The 21,204-nt window shown below is 43.2% G+C and overlaps 1 protein-coding gene across 2 annotated transcripts; it reads left to right on the forward strand.

Moving 5' to 3' along the window:
- Positions 1 to 804: 804 nt before the first annotated feature.
- On the forward strand, positions 805 to 21,170 carry POLE2 (DNA polymerase epsilon 2, accessory subunit). Of its 2 annotated transcripts, XM_083839194.1 has the most exons (20): positions 865 to 956; positions 1,307 to 1,480; positions 2,501 to 2,601; positions 4,868 to 4,943; positions 6,364 to 6,441; positions 7,658 to 7,751; positions 9,714 to 9,788; positions 10,971 to 11,054; positions 11,512 to 11,568; positions 11,961 to 12,009; positions 13,014 to 13,086; positions 13,672 to 13,844; positions 15,937 to 16,026; positions 16,239 to 16,293; positions 17,224 to 17,283; positions 17,379 to 17,456; positions 17,875 to 17,983; positions 19,733 to 19,909; positions 20,108 to 20,175; positions 20,993 to 21,170. In XM_083839194.1, the coding sequence occupies exons 3-20, from the start codon at positions 2,508 to 2,510 to the stop codon at positions 21,009 to 21,011; spliced, it is 1,509 nt and encodes a 502-aa protein (XP_083695320.1). In that variant the 5' UTR covers positions 865 to 956; positions 1,307 to 1,480; positions 2,501 to 2,507; the 3' UTR covers positions 21,012 to 21,170. The 2 variants fall into 2 exon arrangements, with proteins under 2 accessions (XP_083695319.1, XP_083695320.1); XM_083839193.1 differs by lacking the exon at positions 1,307 to 1,480 and having other exon boundaries at positions 805 to 956.
- Positions 21,171 to 21,204: the final 34 nt, after the last annotated feature.

The following is a 21,204-nucleotide window of genomic DNA, read 5'->3' on the forward strand; positions in this document are numbered from 1 at the left end:
TGAGGAGGACTGATTATAAATGACGCAGTCAAGAATGGACTATATAAAATAGGCTGATATTTTTTATCTGGTTTTATATCCCTACAGTCTTTTGATCAAGGAACTTTCAGAGTTACTTTTTGAGCATTCTGTGGAACAAAGCTGTACTTTGACGGATGGGCTTGAGAATATTTCAATGAAGTAACAATCATTTTTTGGCTGGAGAGAAGGCAGCTGCCCCACGAGACTGGAACTGTAAGAGGTGCAGCGTATTTATTGTGCTCTATACCAGGATTTGGTATGCTGCAACAGACTTCAACTGCTTAGGCCCAAAGGAAAAATCGTGTGTAGGGTTAATTCCCTGGTTAAATGTAAAGTTAGTGTGAGTGTAAAGTTAGCTGTGGGGACAGCCGTATGCTTGTTGCCCAAGACAGGGCCAACTGGAGGGGAACCTATGTCTAACCGTGCCGGACCATGGGCAGTCAGTGTTGTGGGGTGATGGACCAAAGAACTAACAGTTTACCATATCCTAAACCTTGAGGCAGCCGACATTTGTCCTAGTAAACTTGACATTCAGGTGGGGCAGTTACAGCACGATACGGACCAGGATCACGGTGTACGGCCTCCCCACATCCAGAGGAGCAGCTAAAGGCGAGGCGGCCGTATCAGAGGTGCCCTACAGCGGGCAATGCCCGCAGGCTGCTGAGGGCCGCCACCCAGACCTGGTAAAACCTGCTCGGACCGAGAAGAAAGGCAGAACGGGGGAAACCGAGGGAAACCCACCCAGTGCCATCCTGTGAGGGGGCCGCGGGGCCCGCCGCAGCCCGGCCAGCCCGCTCGGGGGGCGGCCATGTCGCGGTAGCGCCCCCCGCGGCGGGGCCGGGCCGGGGCCGGGGCTGCGCGGCCGCCATGGAGCCGGAGCGGCTGCGGCGCCGCTTGGGCACCGCGTTCCGGGTGCGGGGGCTCCTGCTGCGGGCGTGAGTAGCGGGGCGGCGGCGGGGGGAGGCTCTCGGGGGCCGGCGGCACGGCCCGGGCCCACCTCGGCAGCTCCTCGGGCTGCCCGCGCAGCGCCGCCCGGGGCTCGGCGGGGGCAGGCCTCGGCGCCCGCCCTGCCGGTGCTGGGGCCCTTGTTCGCCTGTGGCAGCCCTCGGGGCCTCGTCCCGGGCCGCAGTCACGGGTTTGGGTCTCCCGAAGTGGTATTTCAGGATGCCCGAGGGGCCGTGGTAACGTGCGCCAGGCTGCAGTGAAGGGAGAGAGCATGCTGCTTGCAGGGGAAGGTGGCAGAGCAGCACCTGGGACTCCACTGCCTTTATTTTTCCTTTCACAGTTATGCTTAATATGAGTTCTCGTTTATTCCTGGCATGATGGGACAAGGTCCTGGCAAGTGCAGTAGTGAGGGGTTCGAGTTCAGAGCCCCTGGCTTGCACCGTTACATGAGCAGAGACGTCACGAAGGTCAGGCCGTCAACCAAATGCCACCTCTGATGGGGTGACGGATGATGGTAATAAGAAAATCGTTATCTTTAGCGCCCAGAGTGTAGTCTAAGGATGAGGGAAGAAGTGGATTTTTAATTCTCATGTTGTTTCGAATGAAAATGACTCCGATATTGGGGTACTGGTGATGTGGAGCAGGTGGAGCGAGGACAGTCGGGGCGGTGAGGCGCAGGGGCTCGAGGTGCATGGGGAAGCCGGAGGAGCTTAGTGATACGTGTAGAGCTCAGTGATATGGTTTAGTGGAGGACTTGTTAGTGTTAGGTCAGAGGTTGGGCTGAGTGATCTTGGAGGTCTCTTCCAACCTAGATGGTTCTGTGATTCTGAGGTGGCGGTGTTCAGCTGCCCAAAGGGGGCTTGGGGAGAAAGAGGGGCTTGTGCACAGGGAAAGGGGGAGAGGCAGCAAGCGCAGCTTACAACAAAATAAATCCCACTTGTCCAGTTTTAGTCCCCTCGGTTCAAGAGATTAAAAAGTTGGAGAGGGTCTAGTGGAGGACCACCAAGATGATGAGAGGGTCGGAGAACGTGACCTGTGGAAAAAAGGTGAAGGATTTGGGTTTGTTCAGCCTCAGGATGGGAGGGCTCAGGGGAATCAAATCCCAGTCTTCCTTGGGCTTTTCTATAATGCCATGAAAAAAAACGTTCACAATCAAGAGTAGTTAAACGCTGAGACAGGGCCCAGGGAGGCTGTGACATCTCCATCCTTGGAGGCGTGCAAAACCTGAGCAGGGCTGTGCACAACATGAGCGGCCCGTGCAGTTAGCGCTGCTTGGAGCAGGAGGCTGGACCACGAGCCCTCCGAGGTCCCTTTGGACATGAAAACAAAGTTCTCTGTACCTGCTTCCTACGCTCAGTGTTTTCAGTCCTGGTGAATTTTGTGTCTGAGTGTATTACGCAGCACTGATTATTTCTACGTTTTTAATCACAAGGCATTTAGTGCTTATGTGCACGTCTGCCAAAATTGGCACCGTTTGTATGAACTTTATTTAGTATTAATTGCTTTTTGAGCTAATTTTCTTCGTTGAAATTAGGGAAGCTATGAAGTATCTTACTGAAGCTCTTCAGTCCCTCAGTGAAGTAGAGCTTGAAGATGTAATTGAAAAGGTCATCGATGCTGTTGAAAAGCAGCCTTGTAAGTAACATATTTTTCTTAATCTTGCTAAGTTTATCTTGCAATTGTGATGTTATTTAGACAGAGAGTTACTGGCAGCTTAATGCACTACAGTGTCATTCTGGTCACACCGCGTTGATCAAGATAAATGTATTTGTTGTCGTTTTGTTTTGTTAAATACTGAAGTTATCAGTGAATACTGATGTCAGCAAAGGATAGTATAATTTTGCCATTCAAAAAGTTGGCGCCTTGGTACCTCCTGACTTTTCCAAAAGTAGCGAAATTCTTCAGTGTCAGCTACTGAGACCACCGAGCTGGACACCGTGGACATCTTTGCATGTGAAACCGTGATTTTAAATATTAAATATATAGCAAGAAATTAATTGACTTGGTTTTCAGTAGTCCAAGTCCAGAGAAGGGTTAGAGGTGTTGACAGCTGTAACCTTCAGAGCCTCGCCGCGACTGCAGGAAGGGCACGGTCACCTCCCTTCATTCGGAGGTCGCTGCCCTCGCGTCCAGATGGAGTGGCAGGTGCAAGTGCACCAGTGCAGTAGTCCAGCACAGTAACTTAAACCAACTACGGAGGGAGTTTAACCGGCACCTGCACGTTCTCTGAAGCCTTAAGGCAGACGGTGATGTTCTGTTGTGCCGGCCTGATCGTGTGGTAGTAACACCGGGCAGAAGGTGCTGATAGCAGTTGGCGCACGGTGGTGCTGGGGAAGCCGTACCTGCTTGGTGTGTGAACTACATCACGTTCCACAAATGGCTAAGTCCAGAAGTGCAATGCAGAAAACTCCTGGAAAATTCCATAAATACTTGAAGCTGTAAGAGTTGAGCTTTTGCTGGTAAAGTTCCCACAACCCCTGTGGGTCTGAGCATGCCTGAAACTCCGTCACCTTGGCAGCAGCATCTCGTTTGGGTACTACCTCCTGCTTAACTGGGACACTGTGTCCTGAGGCACACAGATCCAGCTTCCCTGATCCTGGACCACCAAAGTGGGAGTTGTAGCATCTTTAGTTAAAGAACATGGCTGAAGGAGGTGCCTAAAATATACAGGCTTTTACTGATGTGAGCTCATGAAAACCAGGAAACGTGAGCCCACTTCCAGCCTTTGACTGAGGACGTTCAAATCCATATAAACGTGATCTAAAATGAGTATTAGGCCTTACGTGAGTTCTGGAAACTTTCCCAGCCTCTCCTATTGACCACGTAAAATCAAGGGCGAGTATTTGCTTGCTTTACATGTCGTTTAACTGGAGCACCCACTACAGAAGTTACGCTTTGTGTTCTCACACTAGCCTTGGCAAAATACGTCAGAGCTGATCAAACGGGGAGCAAAACCACTTTGGAGAGCTGCTCCTCATCTAGCATGAAGCCTGCGGGTACAAATTAACGCATCCACATTTTTGAACAAATTTCAATCAGTGCAATAAACTCTAGGGCCAATGTAGCACATGCAGTTAGTGTACTTGCTAGCAATGCTCTCTGTGCAAGGTGCTGTTTTGTGCAATAAATTCCAGTGTAGTCCAGCTGCTGTCCAGGAGTTGCTTGAGACTGCAGTTCAGACACGGTGCTATCTATCCCCTGCAGTTCTGCCAGCTCACATGGTGCCCCTCATGCTGTGCTGTTGAGCACTGCCTTCCAGGAGTTGTGATTTTATGTTGCGTGCCCTGGAAAGGGAACTCGGGTGCTGGGTTCGTGCGCTGATTTCTTCTCCCAGAGCTCAGCAGTGAGGCTTGGCAGCGCTGACCAAGCCCTTTTGTGAATCCATGCGTTGGATTCCCCTTCAAGTTCAGGAAAACATTGGTGTTTAGAAATGTTTTTGAATTTCAATTATCAGTTTAACATCCATGAAGACAACAATGTGCCTGTCTCCAAGATTGTGTTAAGCTGTTTGAATACTTATTTATGACAGCAATCTGTGTGATAATGTTCTGGAACAAAATTAACCTCCAGAATGTGAAAGCTCTCATGTAACACATTTGTAGTATATTTGGCAGCTTTGCATAAACTATAATTGTCTTGTTCTCCGTGTTTAGTGAATTAATGGCGGGCACAATATGTGTGTGGGTTATTTTTTAGCTAGAGATGCATCCTTCTGGTAAGAATATGAAGAGATCCGTTTGCAGAGAGAAAGTGGTGTCATTACATTATTGAAAATATGCTTATTTGTGGAGCTCATTCCTCTAAGAATACTGCACCCTTTTGGTAAAATATTTGAGACCTACTTACTTCCTTACCGTTTTCCATAGGCTGCGGTTTTAATCCTTGGAATTTTTCTTTTCAGTGTCAACTAATATGATTGAACTATCCACGGTGGAAGCAGCTGTCCAAGAATGTAGCCAGGCATTAGACGAAACAATGTACGGTGACATTTTTTAATTTGATGTTTATGGGAGTTATTTCTTGCTGGGAAATAAATGTCAGGCATTTTCTGCAGTGCCACACGTGCAGTAATTGCTTTGTGCTTTCCCTGATGCTGCCTTTGAAGGTTAGTAATGTTCCTTCTTAGAAGATTTGTTCTCATGGATAGGCCTCTAGGGGATTCTAAATATAATGCTGAGATTCTGGAATTAAAATTATACGGTTATGTGTTACGTGTGACACAGGTTGAATATTAACCAATAAAATAAACGGATACTTAGGATTTAGAGAGAACTTGTTACCTCTGTTCATTTCTTTGTTTTCTTTTCTGTAGATGAAAATGAAATGAGGTTATTTTTGCAACCTTTCTAAGATAGCTCTTTTCTGAAAGCACTTGGAAAACCTTCCTCCAGGGTGCTGCTTTTTGTTGCTTTTTGTTTTTGTATAGCAGGGCTGTTTCGCTTGATTTTCACTCTGTGATAACAAAGCAGAGAGCAATTACTTGTGCTTTTGAGAATTTTATTTGTGATTGTGATGAATGTGTTTTCTTTAGTGTTTACTCTGTGTGCTGGCATTGTAATGCAAATCATGAAAATAAATGGTTTATTGGGCATGTCAGATCCTGTGATCCCACGGTGCATCAGTATGAAAAAAAATTTATTTTTGACTTTTCTCCTAGGCATTGGCGCCTTTGCAATGCAGATAGCTTGAGTGGGACTTTTTCTTATGTCACTTCACATACTTAAATGCATTTCTCACTCGTCGCTTTACATACCTAAATGCATTTTTCGCTCCCGTCTGCACACATTCTTAGTGCAGAGTCCTGGAGGGAACAGTTCACAGACCACAGGACCAGCCTGTAAAACTCTCTTGAATTACGGCACAGAAAGCCTCAGGGCAGAGTTTTGTAAGAAATGCAATCTGAAGCCTACGATATCGTTGCCTGATAGGCAGTGATGGTTGTCCTGTGCTTGTAAGCCTTAGCAAAAGTTCATGGGCTATTTGTTATCTATTCTGATGAATTTGATGCACTTAGAGTAAAATGGGAGGCATCAGAGAAGAGAGCTGCTCCAGTGAATATAATGGGATGTATCAGCTTGATGAATAGTTTGGAGATCGTGCATGTTTAAAACTATTCGTTTTAACCATGCCAAAGCTCTTCGGCTGTCCAGAAAGATACCGGAGGATCACAATGCAAAGTGATTTATCCCTCTGACACTTCTAAATAAACGTCTGAAGAGTTCCCTTTTTTTGAATTAGAAGTTGCTGTAGTAGGCAACAGGTAGAGGGGAGTGGGAGAAATGGAGTTAACACAGGGTGATGGAGAACAAAATGAATGTAGTTTTGTTCAGTTGGTTTCTTTCCGTAGTGTTTGTTAGTTCCACCTAAGATAACGCTATAAATGTATTCTCATTTCAGAGAAAACGTTTTCAACATTATCGGGGCCTTTGATATTCCACGCTATGTTTACAATTCAGAAAGAAAGAGGTTTCTACCGTAAGTGTTGCATATTTTAAGTTCCAACTGCTTCTTGTTTTAAGAAAGAGTTCTTGTTTGCTGTGTTTGAAAGTCTGTTTTCTAATCTTCCCCTCTGGGGTTCACTCATCTCAAGCTTGTGTGAGAAAATAAGATAATTCTGTTTCTTAGAGCCCAACTGGCTTTTCAGAGACAATGGTAAATGCTGTCTCATAAATAAATGTGCCACTGGGTTTCTCCTCGCCCAGGATGAAGTTGAAATGGCCATCTGTATCTTCTGTGGTAGTGTATTCTGTGCTGCCTGTGATCTTCCTGCCTCTGAAGCTTGGGCGTTTATCAGACAGCAAAAGTGTTCAGACCGTGTTAATGCCACCTAACGAGTAAAAGAGACCGTAAGGCTAAGGGCATCACTAGATGAAGTGTTTTTTTTTTTTCCTTTCTGTATTTGGCTGTTTTATTTTTATTCAATAAATTTGGCCTGTCTGTTGCCTGTATTTATTCCCTAGACTGTAGCTTGCAACATCTGAAGCTCAAGAGGAATTTCTGAAGAGAGCTTAAAAAAGAAAAAAAGAGGAGTGATCCCCCAGGGTGGAGAAAGAAAGAAGTAGCTGCAGGAATTGGCTGTAAATGCTCTGGTAGCTAAAGAATTTACATTGAACAGCAAGCAGCCCAGACTGCTGAGCCAAAAGGAGGCTGTGCTCTTATGAAGCTTGAAGGGTGGTTAGCTGCAGAACGCGTAGTGATACTCGTTGTGAGGCATTACAGTGACATTCACGTAAAGTGCAACTCCTTTTCTAGTCTCGGTTCGTGATTCTGCTGGTCCAGCCCCAACATTCAGTGTGTTTGCAGCAGGAGGTTAACTCCAGTGCCACTTTCTAGCTTTCCAGGCTGTTGGAAGCAGAGAACTCCATGAAGACAATCTGCTAACCAACAGGAAGAAAATATTCTTGTTCATGGCCACTTAGTAGACTTAACTGTTTTTAAAGAACTGATTTCTGCAGGGTCCCATTCGGATTGAAAGATAGGTCTCAAGGACTGTGAGTAAGAGGGAAATTAAACTGAGGTAGCCTTCAGAATGCAGAACACAGGGTCCCTAGCAGAAATCTTAGGCATTGACTAAATATATTATGCAGTAGTGTTATGACTTCTGCAGCCTCCCACACCTTTGAGATCAATAAGTCATTTCTGTGTGAGGAATGTATGTTTTTTAATCTTGATTTTGTTAAACTTCTTGCAGTCTGTCAATGACCAACTTGCCTGCACCAAACTTATTTGGATCTGCTAGAGATAAAGCAGAGTTGTTTCGTGAGCGCTACTCCATCTTACAACAGGTGAGAAACAGTTTTGCTTTGTTCAACAGAATACATGGGCAAAATGCTGTTGTTTGGGTTCATACTTGTATATACAGCAGTGCTTTGGCCTGAGGCGCTGCTGTGAGCTCCAGGTTAAATAAAATCTGAGTAAGAACAAGATCTGTACTAAATTTTATCAGGCTATTCAACTGACACCATACAGCATGATCGATGCTTGTGTTTCTGCATTTTAGCATCATAAGAGTAGATTGTGTGTTCCCACAGGAGATTGTGTCTCGCTCTTGTCTCCCGTGTAGGCTGGCTCTGTGCTGGGTCTGATTAGCGTGTCATTGTACGTAGCGCTTGTTGAGATGATACGAACCCCAAACCCCGTGAAGCTCAGGTTCAGCCTCTCCTTGAAGCACTGAAGTTTGCTGCCGGCTTATTTCAGTTACTCATTTTCCACTTTTCAAAACGCTCAGTCAGAGCCAGGCACCCCTTGTCATCTCGTGGTGGCGCATGCATCGCGTCCTCTGTTGTGGGCAACTCCAGAACAGCGTTCCCCGGCGGGACTCGCTTGGCACCGCTGCGCTGCTAGTCGCACGTGGTGGCAGCGTCCGTGGGTGGTGGCCCTGGAGCAGTCCGTGCACACAGCCAGGAGTCAGCCCCGCAGCACTGTGGCCTGGGCACCCCTCAGAGCCCGAGCTCAGCCCCGTTCTTTCCTTCCGTCCATTCACCCCAGAAATGGGTCCAGTCCCCCCGTTACCCACCCGCGTACTCTGTGTCCTGCTTTGCCTCTCTCCTGCAGTCCAGCACAAGCAGCACGGCTGGCGCGGTGAGTGGCTGACCAGAGGTCCTGTTAATTGCTTACCAGGTGCCTGCTTTAGCTGCTCCGCTGCACGGATCATGCTCCGTGCTGGCAGGAGCTGTGCAGAGAGAGCTGCCTGGCCCTGGCTCCAGGTGTAGGCGCAGCACCGGGACGCAGGCAGGCAGCGAGCTGGCTTCTTGCCGGTGCCACCCCACGGGCAGCCTGCGTGACCTGCTCGTCCTTCGGACCGTAGGGAGGTGCATGCACAGCGTCACATACACCGAAATACCAGCAATGCTCTGTCTTGAGGGGATTTGCTGCCTCTGGGAGCGTGTGTACTGCAATTTGGGAACCTCTGCCCTGGATGGTTGGTTAACCATTAGCTAAAGAGGGTTTAGTTCCTACAAGCAGTGCTCAGGGTTGGTGAAGCCTGCTGGTGCTGGCACACTCAGGTTGGGTTCTGTGAACAGCAGCTGGAGGTGTCAAGCGGGGATGTCCTGAAGCCTGCTTGTTTCCTAGACTGTGTTGTGCTGTTGCACCTCTTTGTCTGACAGTTTCACGTAGGCTCTGTGTACAGGCTTTGTGTTTGGTTGTCACGTTTGCTCCTTTCTGACCTCCAGAAAAGTGAGGGTTTGGGTCACTGTGGGTGAAGGCTGCTGGCACTAACTGCTGCACGTGTTACATGGGCTGGTAGCGATGGGCTTGTTCCAAGGGGAGGTGTTTGGACTGCATGAAAGACATGGAAAGACGTGAAAATTTCTACAACGTGTTTTCTTCATGTTCTCTGCAGTTTATTTTTTGTGTAGTTTGCTCCTATTAGTTTAAAAAGTCTGCTTTCAATAGGCCCTGCTCTGAAGATAGAACCTGCTCTTTTCCATGTAGCTAGCATTTCGTAGAGTCTTCTTTGCTCTCTCGCCCCTTTCTTCCAGATGGTCAGGAATCACTTTTAAAACCGTTACAGGTGCACTGTTGCTTTTTGAGCTTAGTTTTATTGTCTCGTTGTACTGATAATCTATTTCTTAGAAGCAAATTTTTGTCGAAAGAACTGGTTGTGCTCAACAAATCAAATGTTGCTGGGTAAAACAGAGTAAGAGAACTTTAGAAAGTATTTTGTATGGTGGTTGTAATGAACTGGCTTTTTGACTATGCACATTTTTTAAAAAACTGGATTACTTCAATTTTGCTTTCTGCAGAGGATTCACAGACATGAGTTGTTTACACCCGCAGCAGTTGTTGTTCATCCTGATGACAGTAGGAGCAAATTCCAGGTAAAAAATCTGTTTGCTTTTCTTGCGGAGGGAGCTGTGCTTGGTGTTACACTTTAACGCAGTAATACTTCTCCAGTGACACCTTATTTTTACATCCAGTATGGGTAATCAATGAGAACGAGTTTTTTTTTCCTATCATTTTTAGCCTGTGTGTCAAAAACGCAGTTATTTGGCTTAGATCAGCATGATGACTAAGCTACTCAAAAGCAGCTATGAAATGCACGAGAGATCTGGCTTCCTGAGGTGGAAATACATTACCTGTTCAGCTTACAGCGCTTTGCTTCTCTGTGCTTGGGAACATTTTTCTTGCTTTTTTCTTTTGTCAGCACTAAAGTCACAAACCGACAGTTGAGTAAGGTCATGACTTGAGTCTGTTCTGTTCCCATTTCAGTTTTCTCGTATTAAATGCTCTCCCCATGTTATATAATTATTATATATTTTTAAAAAAATCACGTGTGTGTCTCTGGGCGCCAAATAAAAGCTTTTTCTTTGACCAGCTTGCCTGTTTTTCCTTGTTCGGTGTACCATCACATAGAAAAGAACAACTGCCCTTAGCTGAATCTCCATCCAGGCTGTGTAGGCATCTTTCGCTCTTGACAGCTTGCTGTCCTCCCTGCCAGCGGTGGCGAGCGCGTTGTTTGTGCTGGTGTTACAGGAGGTTTGTCTCTCTAAACTGCAGGTTGACAGACCAAACGGTGTTTGTCCAGAACCCACAGACAGCATGTACGCGGTATCACCGCTGTTACCCTGGGGTATTCTGTCGTCCCTCTGAGGTTCCTCAATAAAAGTAATCAGCGGTGCTGTGTGGGCACAAGCTGGCCCTGTGGTTCAGTCTGGATCCCAATGAAGATCCATTTACTGCAGTTGATGTTCATATGCAAGAGCAGAAATTATCACTTGTTCTTTCCAGTTTTAAGCCATTTGTAAGCAAAATAACAAATACTTACTTGCTAAGCCCTTCTTTATGCTAGCAGCCATCATTGGAAATATTTCCCTAAACTCTGCCACATTCGACAATCAGAAACATGTCCCTGATTTTCTAATTAGTCTGAATTCTGTCCTAGCTTGTTTGTGTATTTGTGTGGGAATTTATGCTGCCTGGTGCTTTGTCTTGCTTGCTTTAGAATAGCTGTATGGAGAGTTGGATTTAATTCTTACATGATTCTTTGCCTTTGGTTCCAGCTTAAAACAATAGAAACCCTGTTGGGCAATACATCGAAGGTGGGGGAAGTGATTGTCCTCGGGATGATCACTCAGCTCAAGGAGGTAGGCTGCTGTTCACTGGGGAATATCTGGGTCACCATCCATTCAGCACTGTAATATATTAGAAAATGAGAAGGCTTAAATGTCTTACCACTTTATCCTGCTGTCTAAGTCAGTATCGGTGCAAGATTCATTCCCCAAAAAGAGGCTTATATTTTCTAAGCGTGCTCCTTATTGAAGTGCTGGAGCCTCAAATCACTGTGTGTGGGTTTGCCATTGCATTGGCCTGTAATTATAGGGGAGGGGTGCCCCAGCGATCAAAACTGCAGCATATCTAAGGGGAGCTGCTATGATACCCTTCCTATAGCCTACATTGTTTTTAGTTCTGCCCCTGTGCTCTAAACTTAAGATATTAAACGCTTTGCTAAACTGCTAATAAATGTTGGCTTATAGGTGCTTCTGGCTGAAGCATGTATATGTTTGGATATACTTTGCTTCATTAATGAATCCTGTTTTTTAGGGAAAGTATTTCCTAGAAGATCCTACAGGAGTCGTCCAGCTAGACCTCAGTAAAGCAATATCCTTTATCTGTGATGTAAGAGTTGAATAAATTTCCCGCAGATCTGGAGAATTTCAATTAGAATAACAAACCAATATTGACCGTTAAAAATTATGTATAGAGAGTTGCAGCTCTGTCACTTTCTTTCTTTTGCAAATTACGTGGCTGCTGCAGCTCAGTGCCCTTTCAAAGACTTTTAGGACAAGGTTAGTATTCCTCCTAGTGGAAGGTTTCTGTTCTGCTTATGAGCTTACCTGTTCAGCTGCCAGGTGATCACCGGGCTCTGCAGGCAGCCTCTGAACTTCCAGTGGAGTCCAAATGTATTACACCAGCTGGAAAGCAAACTTTGGCTAACGAGCTAGCCTACGAGTCCTGATCTAAGAAAAATATGTTTCTTAACCTCTCTGCACCAGTTCCACAGTGGTTTATATACTGAATCGTGCTTTGTTTTGGCAGAAGGTAAAGCAGACTCTTTTTTTTTTTTTTTAACTTGGAATAAATTATTCTGCACGTGGCTGTTGCTGCAGTTAGATACTTGCTAGATCTGGCTAAAAAGATAAGTCTCATGATGGTGAGGCTTGACCATGAGCTAAGTTTATGACTGAGAATTTTGGCCCTAAGCCTTTCCTGCTATCTTGTGGGCTCTGGAGGCAGAGCTCTGTGAAATTCTGTGGTTTTCAGTCACATCAGTGGGATGAGAGCATCTGTGGCAGTGTTGGGGATCGGCCTTAGTTAACATGTCTACAACATGCTTGGAAAAGATATGACTAGATCAGGAAGACGGACTAAAATAACCAAGCAGTATGAGTTAACAACATGGAAATGCTGCTTGCTGTTGGCAAAGCCTCAGTCCTTCACAGGCTTCTCATAAAGGCAGTGTAAGTGCTTGCAGTTCTGGAGCCTTAAACATGTTCCCATGCAACGATGGACGTTGCCATTGGTAGGATATTACTCTGTGCGATACACATAACCCCGGTTTATTTTCTGTTAATGCATTTATGCTTACAATTTACAAAATAAACTAAGTGGAAGTCAATAGCAAGTGGGGACAAGAATCACACTGTTACTTCTGTTCTTTTAAGATATGACAGCTCCTCTCAAGAAAGGGTGCAGTTTGATGCAGACTCTTCAGTGGCTGGGCCACAAAAAATGATTCCTGTTCCGCTACATTCTTATTCTTACTCAGTTGGGTTGAGAAGGTCGTTTGTGTGGCTGGGCAGCAAGTCCATTCAGAGAAATGACCGGGGTAAAAAGGAGTTGGTTTCTTGCTCAGCCTGTTTTTCAGCCGGATAGTTCCCTGCTCTGGTTCACCGCTGCACAGCGCGGGGATGGTGCTGTCACAAGAGGGATTGATGGAGCCTGGGACTAGCTATGCAGCACAGCTGCCAACCGTCTGACTAATGTCTAGGACATGATGTTGTTAGAAAAACTAAAGGTTATTTTGTTGTTCAAAAATGTCTTAGGTTGGTACGAAGATGAGGTTTTCCACGTGAACGCTTTTGGATTTCCGCCTACTGAGCCGTCTGCTACCACTAGGTATGAAGCTGACTTTCGGCAGCCTCACTCTGACTTTGTGTTGTGTTGTGGGTTTCCAAGTAAGCGCGTTATTATAACCTCTGTGATGGTGAAGTATGCTATTATTTCCCCTCCCCAAATGTTCCCAAATAAATAATAAATAAGGAGGCAGTTCTGGGACTTGCAGGTCTGCTTGGGCCAGTAGTAAAGCCTATCATGTGAGCAGAAAAACCCCTCCAAAGGCCATGGGGTTTTGCACGTTAATAACAGACGATATCTAAACCCTTCTCAATTGCAAAGGAGATGGCTAATACACACAAATAAGAAGCTCCTTCTTGCTCAAGGAATGGATGTGGGAGAGAAGCCAGGATAAATATTACCCTGAGATGATCTGTAAAATCATGGCAGGGCAGCACCCGTGCCTCAGATTTAGGTGACTGCCATTTCTCTTCCTTTGTTTTCTTTCTGAAAAACAAAATGATCATTGATACCGTCTGAGCTACCTCTCATAATAATAATAATTAAAATGGTTCAAGTGAGCCATAATCAAAACTAGTAATGACTTGGGAAGAAAACAGAATTAACTTCAGTATTTTAATATTGTAGAGCCTTCTATGGAAATATAAACTTCTTTGGAGGGCCTTCCTCAGCTTCAGTAAAGGCTTCTGCGAAACTAAAGCAGCTGGAGGACGAAAATGAAGATGCCATGTTTGTATTTCTCTCTGATGTATGGCTGGACCAAGCAGAAGTACTAGAAAAGCTGCATATGATGTTTTCAGGTAGGTGGTGACTGCTTTGTTTCCGAGCCTTATTTTAGAGAGTTTTTACCATCTCCCTTAGAGCTGAGCAGCATTGCTGGGTGGCGCCGATGTCTGCTGGCCGCCTGGCCCTCAGTCGCCTCCCTCGCATGGGCTGGAAGCTCTGACCCCCTGGTGAGCCAGTACGGGGAATATGCCTGGGGGAAACTCGTTGCCTTTGTTGGAGAGTTAGTTTTATGCTGCTTTGGCTTCCTGAACTTTTCATCATGTTGTCGCTCACGTGAGCATCGCTGCCCATGCAGGGGAGGCTGGACAGCCTACTACTGACAGCAAGCCCGCTCTGGGTACGAGCTGCTAAGCGTTAGGCCAGCTTCGTTGTCAAACTGTGATCTAAAGGTGCTCTTTTGTGAAACAGTGGTTCTGGTACCATTTTTCAAAAGTATTCTTTTCAAGGAAAACATAGAGCAACTATTTTCAAGAGTTCTGTTACTACCATATTGTGTGGTTTTGGTGAACTTAAATTCTGAGAAAGCCAGAATAAACCCAACTGTTGCGTTTTTTTTTTATTCATTCCCCTTTAAACCCAAGCCTAAAACCAGTGAAGTCTCCCTGCAATTTTAGTGATAGCTATTTGCATTGCATGGTTGCTATTCTATTTCTTTTGGATCTTTTTCTAACAGATTTAAAAATTGGATTGTATTATATTTTTGCAAGCTGTCACTTCCTTTTCGTAAATCACTTAGTACCAATATTGTTTTGGACAGTAGCCATTTTATGTGCTGTGACAAGAATGTTCATGAGAACTCTTCCTAGCCTTAGTTTAAGGAAAACATTTTCCTTCATCAGAGATGAGCACTCACTTTGAATGCTTTCTGGTTTTTACCAAGGAGAAAATGTCGGTTAGTCTCAAAATATGAACTGTTTCTTGCACGCATCATTACATTGGTAATGATGACAACATTTGGATAGCAAGCATCTGTGAGATCTGTGAATTGCTTCTTTGTAATCCAGAACACTTTTGGAACAGCTTGTCCTGTCTGCCTTAGGTAGGGTGGAAACGTGAGAGGCTGTCTGCTTTAAAAAACAGGCAATGTAAAATGAAGGGTGGCAAACTGCTAGTCACTTAAAGAAAACTGGACACGTTATCACAATATCTAGTGAGAAGGTAGGAAGTTAACTCTGAAGTTAGGAAACCAGTTCTGTGTCTGGATGAAAGTTGGCAAAAGCCTTGAACCAGACTGAACCTGACCTAAGACTTCAGATGCTGAAGTAATGAAGGGACTTTGGTCAGTGAGGTTAATATATTAAACTGGCAAAGATGCGTACATTGCATTTACTAATTTCAGATTTTTTTTTTAATAGACAAGTAATGAGCTTCATAATTATGAACTAAAAATAATAGCTGAGAGGAATAGCAAGGAAAAATCCTGATGAGCCATTTCTCTGGTATAAGCAATTCTGTTGTATTTACCGTCTGGATTGTAAAGCAGTGAGGGAAAGGCAAGCCTGGTTCTGAAGGCTAGGGAGCTGGAGGGTAACCTGGAACATGAGACGAATGCCTGAGTAGATGTTTTATTTTTGTTTTAGAGTTTGCAAAAGGCTTTTTTTCTTCAGTCATAGAATCATAGCCTTTGCTATAATGCATGTGCTTCTGTGTGATTAGTGATACGGTGAGAATTCATTAGATTCTTAAAACGTTCAGGCAATTGCAGTCGCTGTTGCTTCATAATGCTAAAGAGGGAATTAAATATTAGTAGAGCCCTTGAATTGGAATGGTGCATGGAGGTTAATAGTAATCCATTGCTTCTTACTTACACGCTATTTTTCTCTTGAAGGGAAGAGTGTGTTGTTAAATTGTGTTATTTATTACAGTTGTACTTTGTGTAATTATGTGACTGGGTCAGCAGTTAGTTGGATACACACAACCAGTGTTGTTGGAACCAGGTCTGTAAATAATGAAAGCCTGTATTGAGAAAATAGTTTGGGGTATTAATAGCAGCAGAGCTTCAAATGCTGTTTTGGTTTCTGCCTTTCATGAAATACACTGCAGGCTGACTGATGAAGGGTAGCGGAGGGGATGGATGTTATACTCACAGATTCTCTGTTTTCCCAGGTTATTCCTCTGCACCTCCAACCTGCTTTTTCTTCTGTGGAAATTTTTCGTCTGCACCATATGGAAAAAATCAAATTCAGTCACTGAAAGGTAAGGAATTCTTTGCAGTCAGACATGTGCATTAAATTAAAATTATGATGGTAAAACAATTCATGGGAGCAGAAAAGAATCACATATTTTCTAAGTGACACATTTTTGGTGTGCGGAAGTGTACAGGTGATTCATATACTGTGTGTTTCATACACTGTGTGTTTGTTGTCTAACCAGGTGCTGTATCATAGATATTTTTCTTCTGACTCTAGGTTCTTTGAAGGCTCTTGCAGATATAATTTGTGAATATCCCAGCATTCATAAAAGGTACGCAGCAAAGTGCTATGAAAAAGGGAAATGTGCTTATTATGTGAAAAGCTTTGCTTTAATTACTTTAAGAAACTAACAGATACCCTGTCCTCCAGTTATTGTGAGCCTGCTGTGATCAGGTAACAGGCCTGTAAGATTGTTTTGGGAGCAGAGTAAAGCTCTCAATCTATCTAGAGTAGCTTGGTCATGGAGTCTGCTATTGAACGAGCAGAGGTTAAACTACCTCTCTCTGGAACATTTTCCACATCATTAAGCATGGCCCGCGGTTCCTCAAAAGCACTGCGTGGGCAAGCCCCTTTTTCCTCTGGAATTCCCTTGAAATCAGCAGGGTTCTGCCCATGCAGTGCTGTTTTATAAACTGATGTTTAGGTCTTGATGCTGCTACCAGCAGACCCAGGCTTTCTGTACCAGCCCCAGAAAATGTCATCTGAAACACTGCATACATGGAGGCATCTCATTTCTGCTTTCCTGTTCTTGCCTACGCAGTTCTCCATGGCTGCTAGTTTGAGAGCTAACTGAAACAACACAGTTGTGGAAAGAGGTCTTTTATTTATCCCTTCCTGTGTCCCTGCTCAGTGGAAGCTGCATTCCAGGCCTGGGAGAACTAAATATTTCTACAGAGATTAGAACATATGAAAGAAATTAAAACAGGGAGGCAGCCAGGCTTATCCTTTCTGTAATGGTGAGCGTTTTTTAAGAGTTGTTCCACTTTAGTGAGGGGTGGATATGCATCTTCTGTCTCAGCGGTGATTTATGTTCTTCATAAGGAACGAGAGGAGGTCTTCAACAGGAGGAACTGTCAAGTCTGTCCCAGAATAGGTTATTTGCATGCATCTGTGAAGTAGTGCATGTATACAAGTATGTAACCAATGTTTAGATTCTTGTGGGGTTCTTTTATATAAAAGCACTATGCTGGTCTTTTTGCAGTAGTCGATTTGTGTTTATTCCTGGCCCTGAAGATCCTGGTCCCGGTTCTATTTTACCACGGTCAGTGTGCTTGTTTTTCAGTTTTTGAAACTTTGAATTGAATCGTTAAGGAAGGTAAGAGTCTTGGCTGATACACCTGTTGCTGTTTATTTCAGACCTCCCCTGGCTGAAATTATTACTGAGGAATTCAGGCAGCTAGTGCCATTTTCAGTTTTCACCACAAATCCTTGCAGGTAACAGTCTAATTTACTGGTATTTTATTTATTTATTTATTTATTTATTTATACCGGATGACTAGTTCATGTGCAGATGTAATGGCCTTAGCATTTTTAAATTAAGATAATTCCTTACTTGCATTAATTGTAACTAGTTTTAAATACAGTAATGTGTAAATAAATTACTGCTGAAACTATCCTGAACAAGATGGTTTGGACGTACTGCCAGAAGTTTAATAACTGAGTATAACGACCTGCTCAAAAGCATCACGTTTTTTCTGAATCTGGAGGTGTAATGAAGGGAAGATGGGAAGGTATTGTTTTAATTGAAATGTACTTTTTGCTGTATTAGAATAAGATTGACTTCATAATACAACTTTCCATCTTCTAGTGTTTCATCATAATTTGTTTAATTTCATTAATGTTTTCCATTTAGGATTCAGTATTGCACCCAAGAAATAATTATCTTTCGTGAAGATTTGGTAAACAAAATGTGCAGGAACTGTGTCCGCTTCCCTAACAGCAACATGGATATTCCCAACCATGTGAGTTGAGTTTTGTTCAACACTTTTTGCTAAGAGCTTGACTTTTTTTTTGATCAGAAGGTTTGTGTTTGGTGTACTCTGATCTGCATACTTGTGATATTTTGTAAGAGTAACTAAGTTTGCTAAAAGAATTGTAAAGAGTGATCTATACAGTTATTATTATTAATTTCATGTACATCTTGACAGGAAAATAACCGAAACCAGGATACTGATTGATGACATCAAGTCGTTCTGGCTGTCCCTTTGCAGGTGCCCTTGAACTCAGAACTTCCTTGCAGCTGACTGTTGGTGTCTATGCACCAGCCACGAATGTTGTACCACAAAACATTGATTCCTAAATGCAAAGCTTAATACAAATTACCTTTTTAAGATTTGATCAATTAACCAGTGACATTTGCAGGAAAGCAGCATGTCACTTTTCCAAAAGGTCACCTGCTTCCCCTGCCTTTTTACTTGAAGTCTTAATCCTGCTTTTGATACATCGACACAGCACTCTGAGTTATGATTCTAGTTAATGAATGCACAGCAGGAGTTGATGGGACTTACTGATATAATTGAATGAGAATGATCCGGACAATACTGGCTCATTGCAGTGATGGATGGAGTTTGCTTCCATTTATTTTACAGGTTTTTTTTTCTTGTTTGTTTGACTTGGAAACTTCCTGTTAATTCTTCCTTCTCTCCATCAGAACAGTGCGCAGATTCTTTGTGAGCAAAAAGAATCCCACTGTGGACACTAATGCACCTGTTTTTTGTGTGCATTTTTGCCTATGTGTGTGCACACTATAAATCTTCATTTCCCTGCACTCATACAGGGCTTTCTTCTGCTTGGAAGAGAAGGAGTCATGAAGGAAACATCGAATTATGTGCTATAACACTTTCTGCAAATAGGAGTATTGGCTTGTTATTGCGTACTTTTGTTTCTCTGCCTTTTCTGCCTGTCATTAATTTCTTAATTATGCCATCAGTGAATGAGTGGGAAATTGCGTTACTAACATGAGATTGAATTAGTAGTGTCTTTAGGCCTCATGAAGTATTAGTGGAATGGCTGGACCTATGCTTTGTACATCATTTTCTTTTAACAGCAGCCCCTCTCACCTAGTTGCCGTAGTGATTTTAGGCCTTTGGGGAAAACAGATCCTAACCGCGGCTACATGGTTGATGAAACATAATAAAAGCTTTCAAGGGGCTTGAGTGGAGGGCTGTGGGAACCAAAATGCCCTGGCTGAATTCTGCCAGATGAAAATGGGAACTACAAAGGAGGCAGCTAGTCAGCTAGTGTCTAGAGCAGGGCAGCTACCATAAGAATGGTCAAGGGAAAAGATACTATATGGCAATCAAAGGCACAAGTTCGGGGTAAAGACTGTTTAAGTGTGGGTCTTCTGGTTAACTGGACTTGCAAGGAAAGTCTGGAGGAGGGCAGGGGGGAGGAACGAAAAAATTGTACCCCAAAATTATGGCAGTGCTGGTATTTCTTGGGCTGGAGAAACAAGTAAGCAGATTTTGCTTTTTTTTTGGAGAGTCTGATTGATGTAATAGTTTTGAGATCTTGATCTTGAGATCTTTTGAGCTAGCTGCTGTAGTGGAGTCACTGCTTTACTATAGAAATCGTAACAATGAGAGGGAGTGAGATGCATAAAAAATATTTCTGTGTTAAAAACCTCTTTATTAACAGAGCATTAGCATCTGCAGAAATACATTTGACTTGTAGAAAATGATTCAAACTATCTATCTGTGTTTGTCTTGCAGTTTGTAAAGACTATATTATCACAAGGACACCTGACACCACTTCCGCTGTACGTTAGCCCTGTGTACTGGGCCTACGACTACTCCCTAAGGGTGTATCCTCTGCCAGATATGCTTGTCATTGCGGATAAATACGACCCGTTCACTGTCACCAACACCGACTGTCTTTGTATAAATCCTGTAAGACTTCCTTATGCTTTACCAAAATTAGAATGTGCTGGATTTGTATAAACAACCTTTAATTTACCGAATGGATGAATTTAAATATCATGAAAATGACTGGTCAGGTGCCAAAGGGGATGCAGTTACATTTAAGTGTGTCTCTTACCATCTGTACAGTGGTACACTTACGCAAGTGCGGTGTATTTTTATTTACAGGGTTCATTTCCAAGAAGTGGGTTTTCATTCAAGGTATTCTACCCCTCCAACAAGACAGTTGAAGACAGGTAAATATATTCAGTTTCTCATTTAAAAGAAAGCATCTTTTTATTTGCTGACTTTCCAATTATCAGGAAGAATACAGAAAATCAACTGTAAAGAGAGTGAATGTTTTAGCAGTTAACATAACTTGTGCTTTGTACTTAGTGTAAGAAATCCAGATGCCTAGAATTAAAATAATAAATTCAGAAATTACAGTCAAGTAACAGTGATAAGAAGCATGATCCAAAACTAAATAGAAAGATAGATTGTACTATATGATTTTTAATAACTGAGACCCAGTTGGGAAACAGATTTAATCTGTTTCTGGAGATGATGCTTATTGCATAGGTTAATTGCACTTATGAACAATTCATGGTTCATTTTATGATCATAATCAAACTCAAAAGCCACTTTTAATGCGTTGATTTCATGTATTTTACATCTGTGCTTATTCATCCCAATTGTGATCTTTCAACAACTGGAAAAAAGGCCAGCTTCAACACCAAAAAAGTATCAAAGGGCTTACAACAGTGATGAAAATGTGCATGTTTGAAATAACCAAACAGGAACTGCAAATTTACCTTCTCTGTCTCTCTGATTCAATTTCATATCTTGTTGCGGAAGCTTTCTCTCAAATAGGATTGTATAATTCTCCACGTAAGGGAATTGCTAAGATAGACCTCATATAACCTTTATTTGAATGTAGAAAATATCATGAGATGCTTCAGGTCTTTAAATAGTTTAAAACATTATGATTTTTTTCACAGATCAAGAAATAGAATAATATGTTATTTATGGTGATTCTTTTTAACACTAAATATTGTTTTTGTTTGGTATTTTCAGCAAGCTTCAGGGGCTCTGATTTTCTACAAGACTACAAAAAAGGGATGGAGTCTTTGTGAAGTCAACCGTAGCACTCATTTTAGATGGACTGATTTTATAATGTATTACAGACTGTTCATAACGAATGTCAAAGCCAAAAATGGCTTGTTTTGTACGCCAATAAATTTTTACAGGAAAATATTCTGGTGTTGGCTTAGATAAAATGTGGAGTC

Source organism: Anser anser (assembly GCF_964211835.1).
Source record: "Anser anser genome assembly, chromosome: 5".
In the NCBI taxonomy this organism is placed as follows: domain Eukaryota; kingdom Metazoa; phylum Chordata; class Aves; order Anseriformes; family Anatidae; genus Anser; species Anser anser.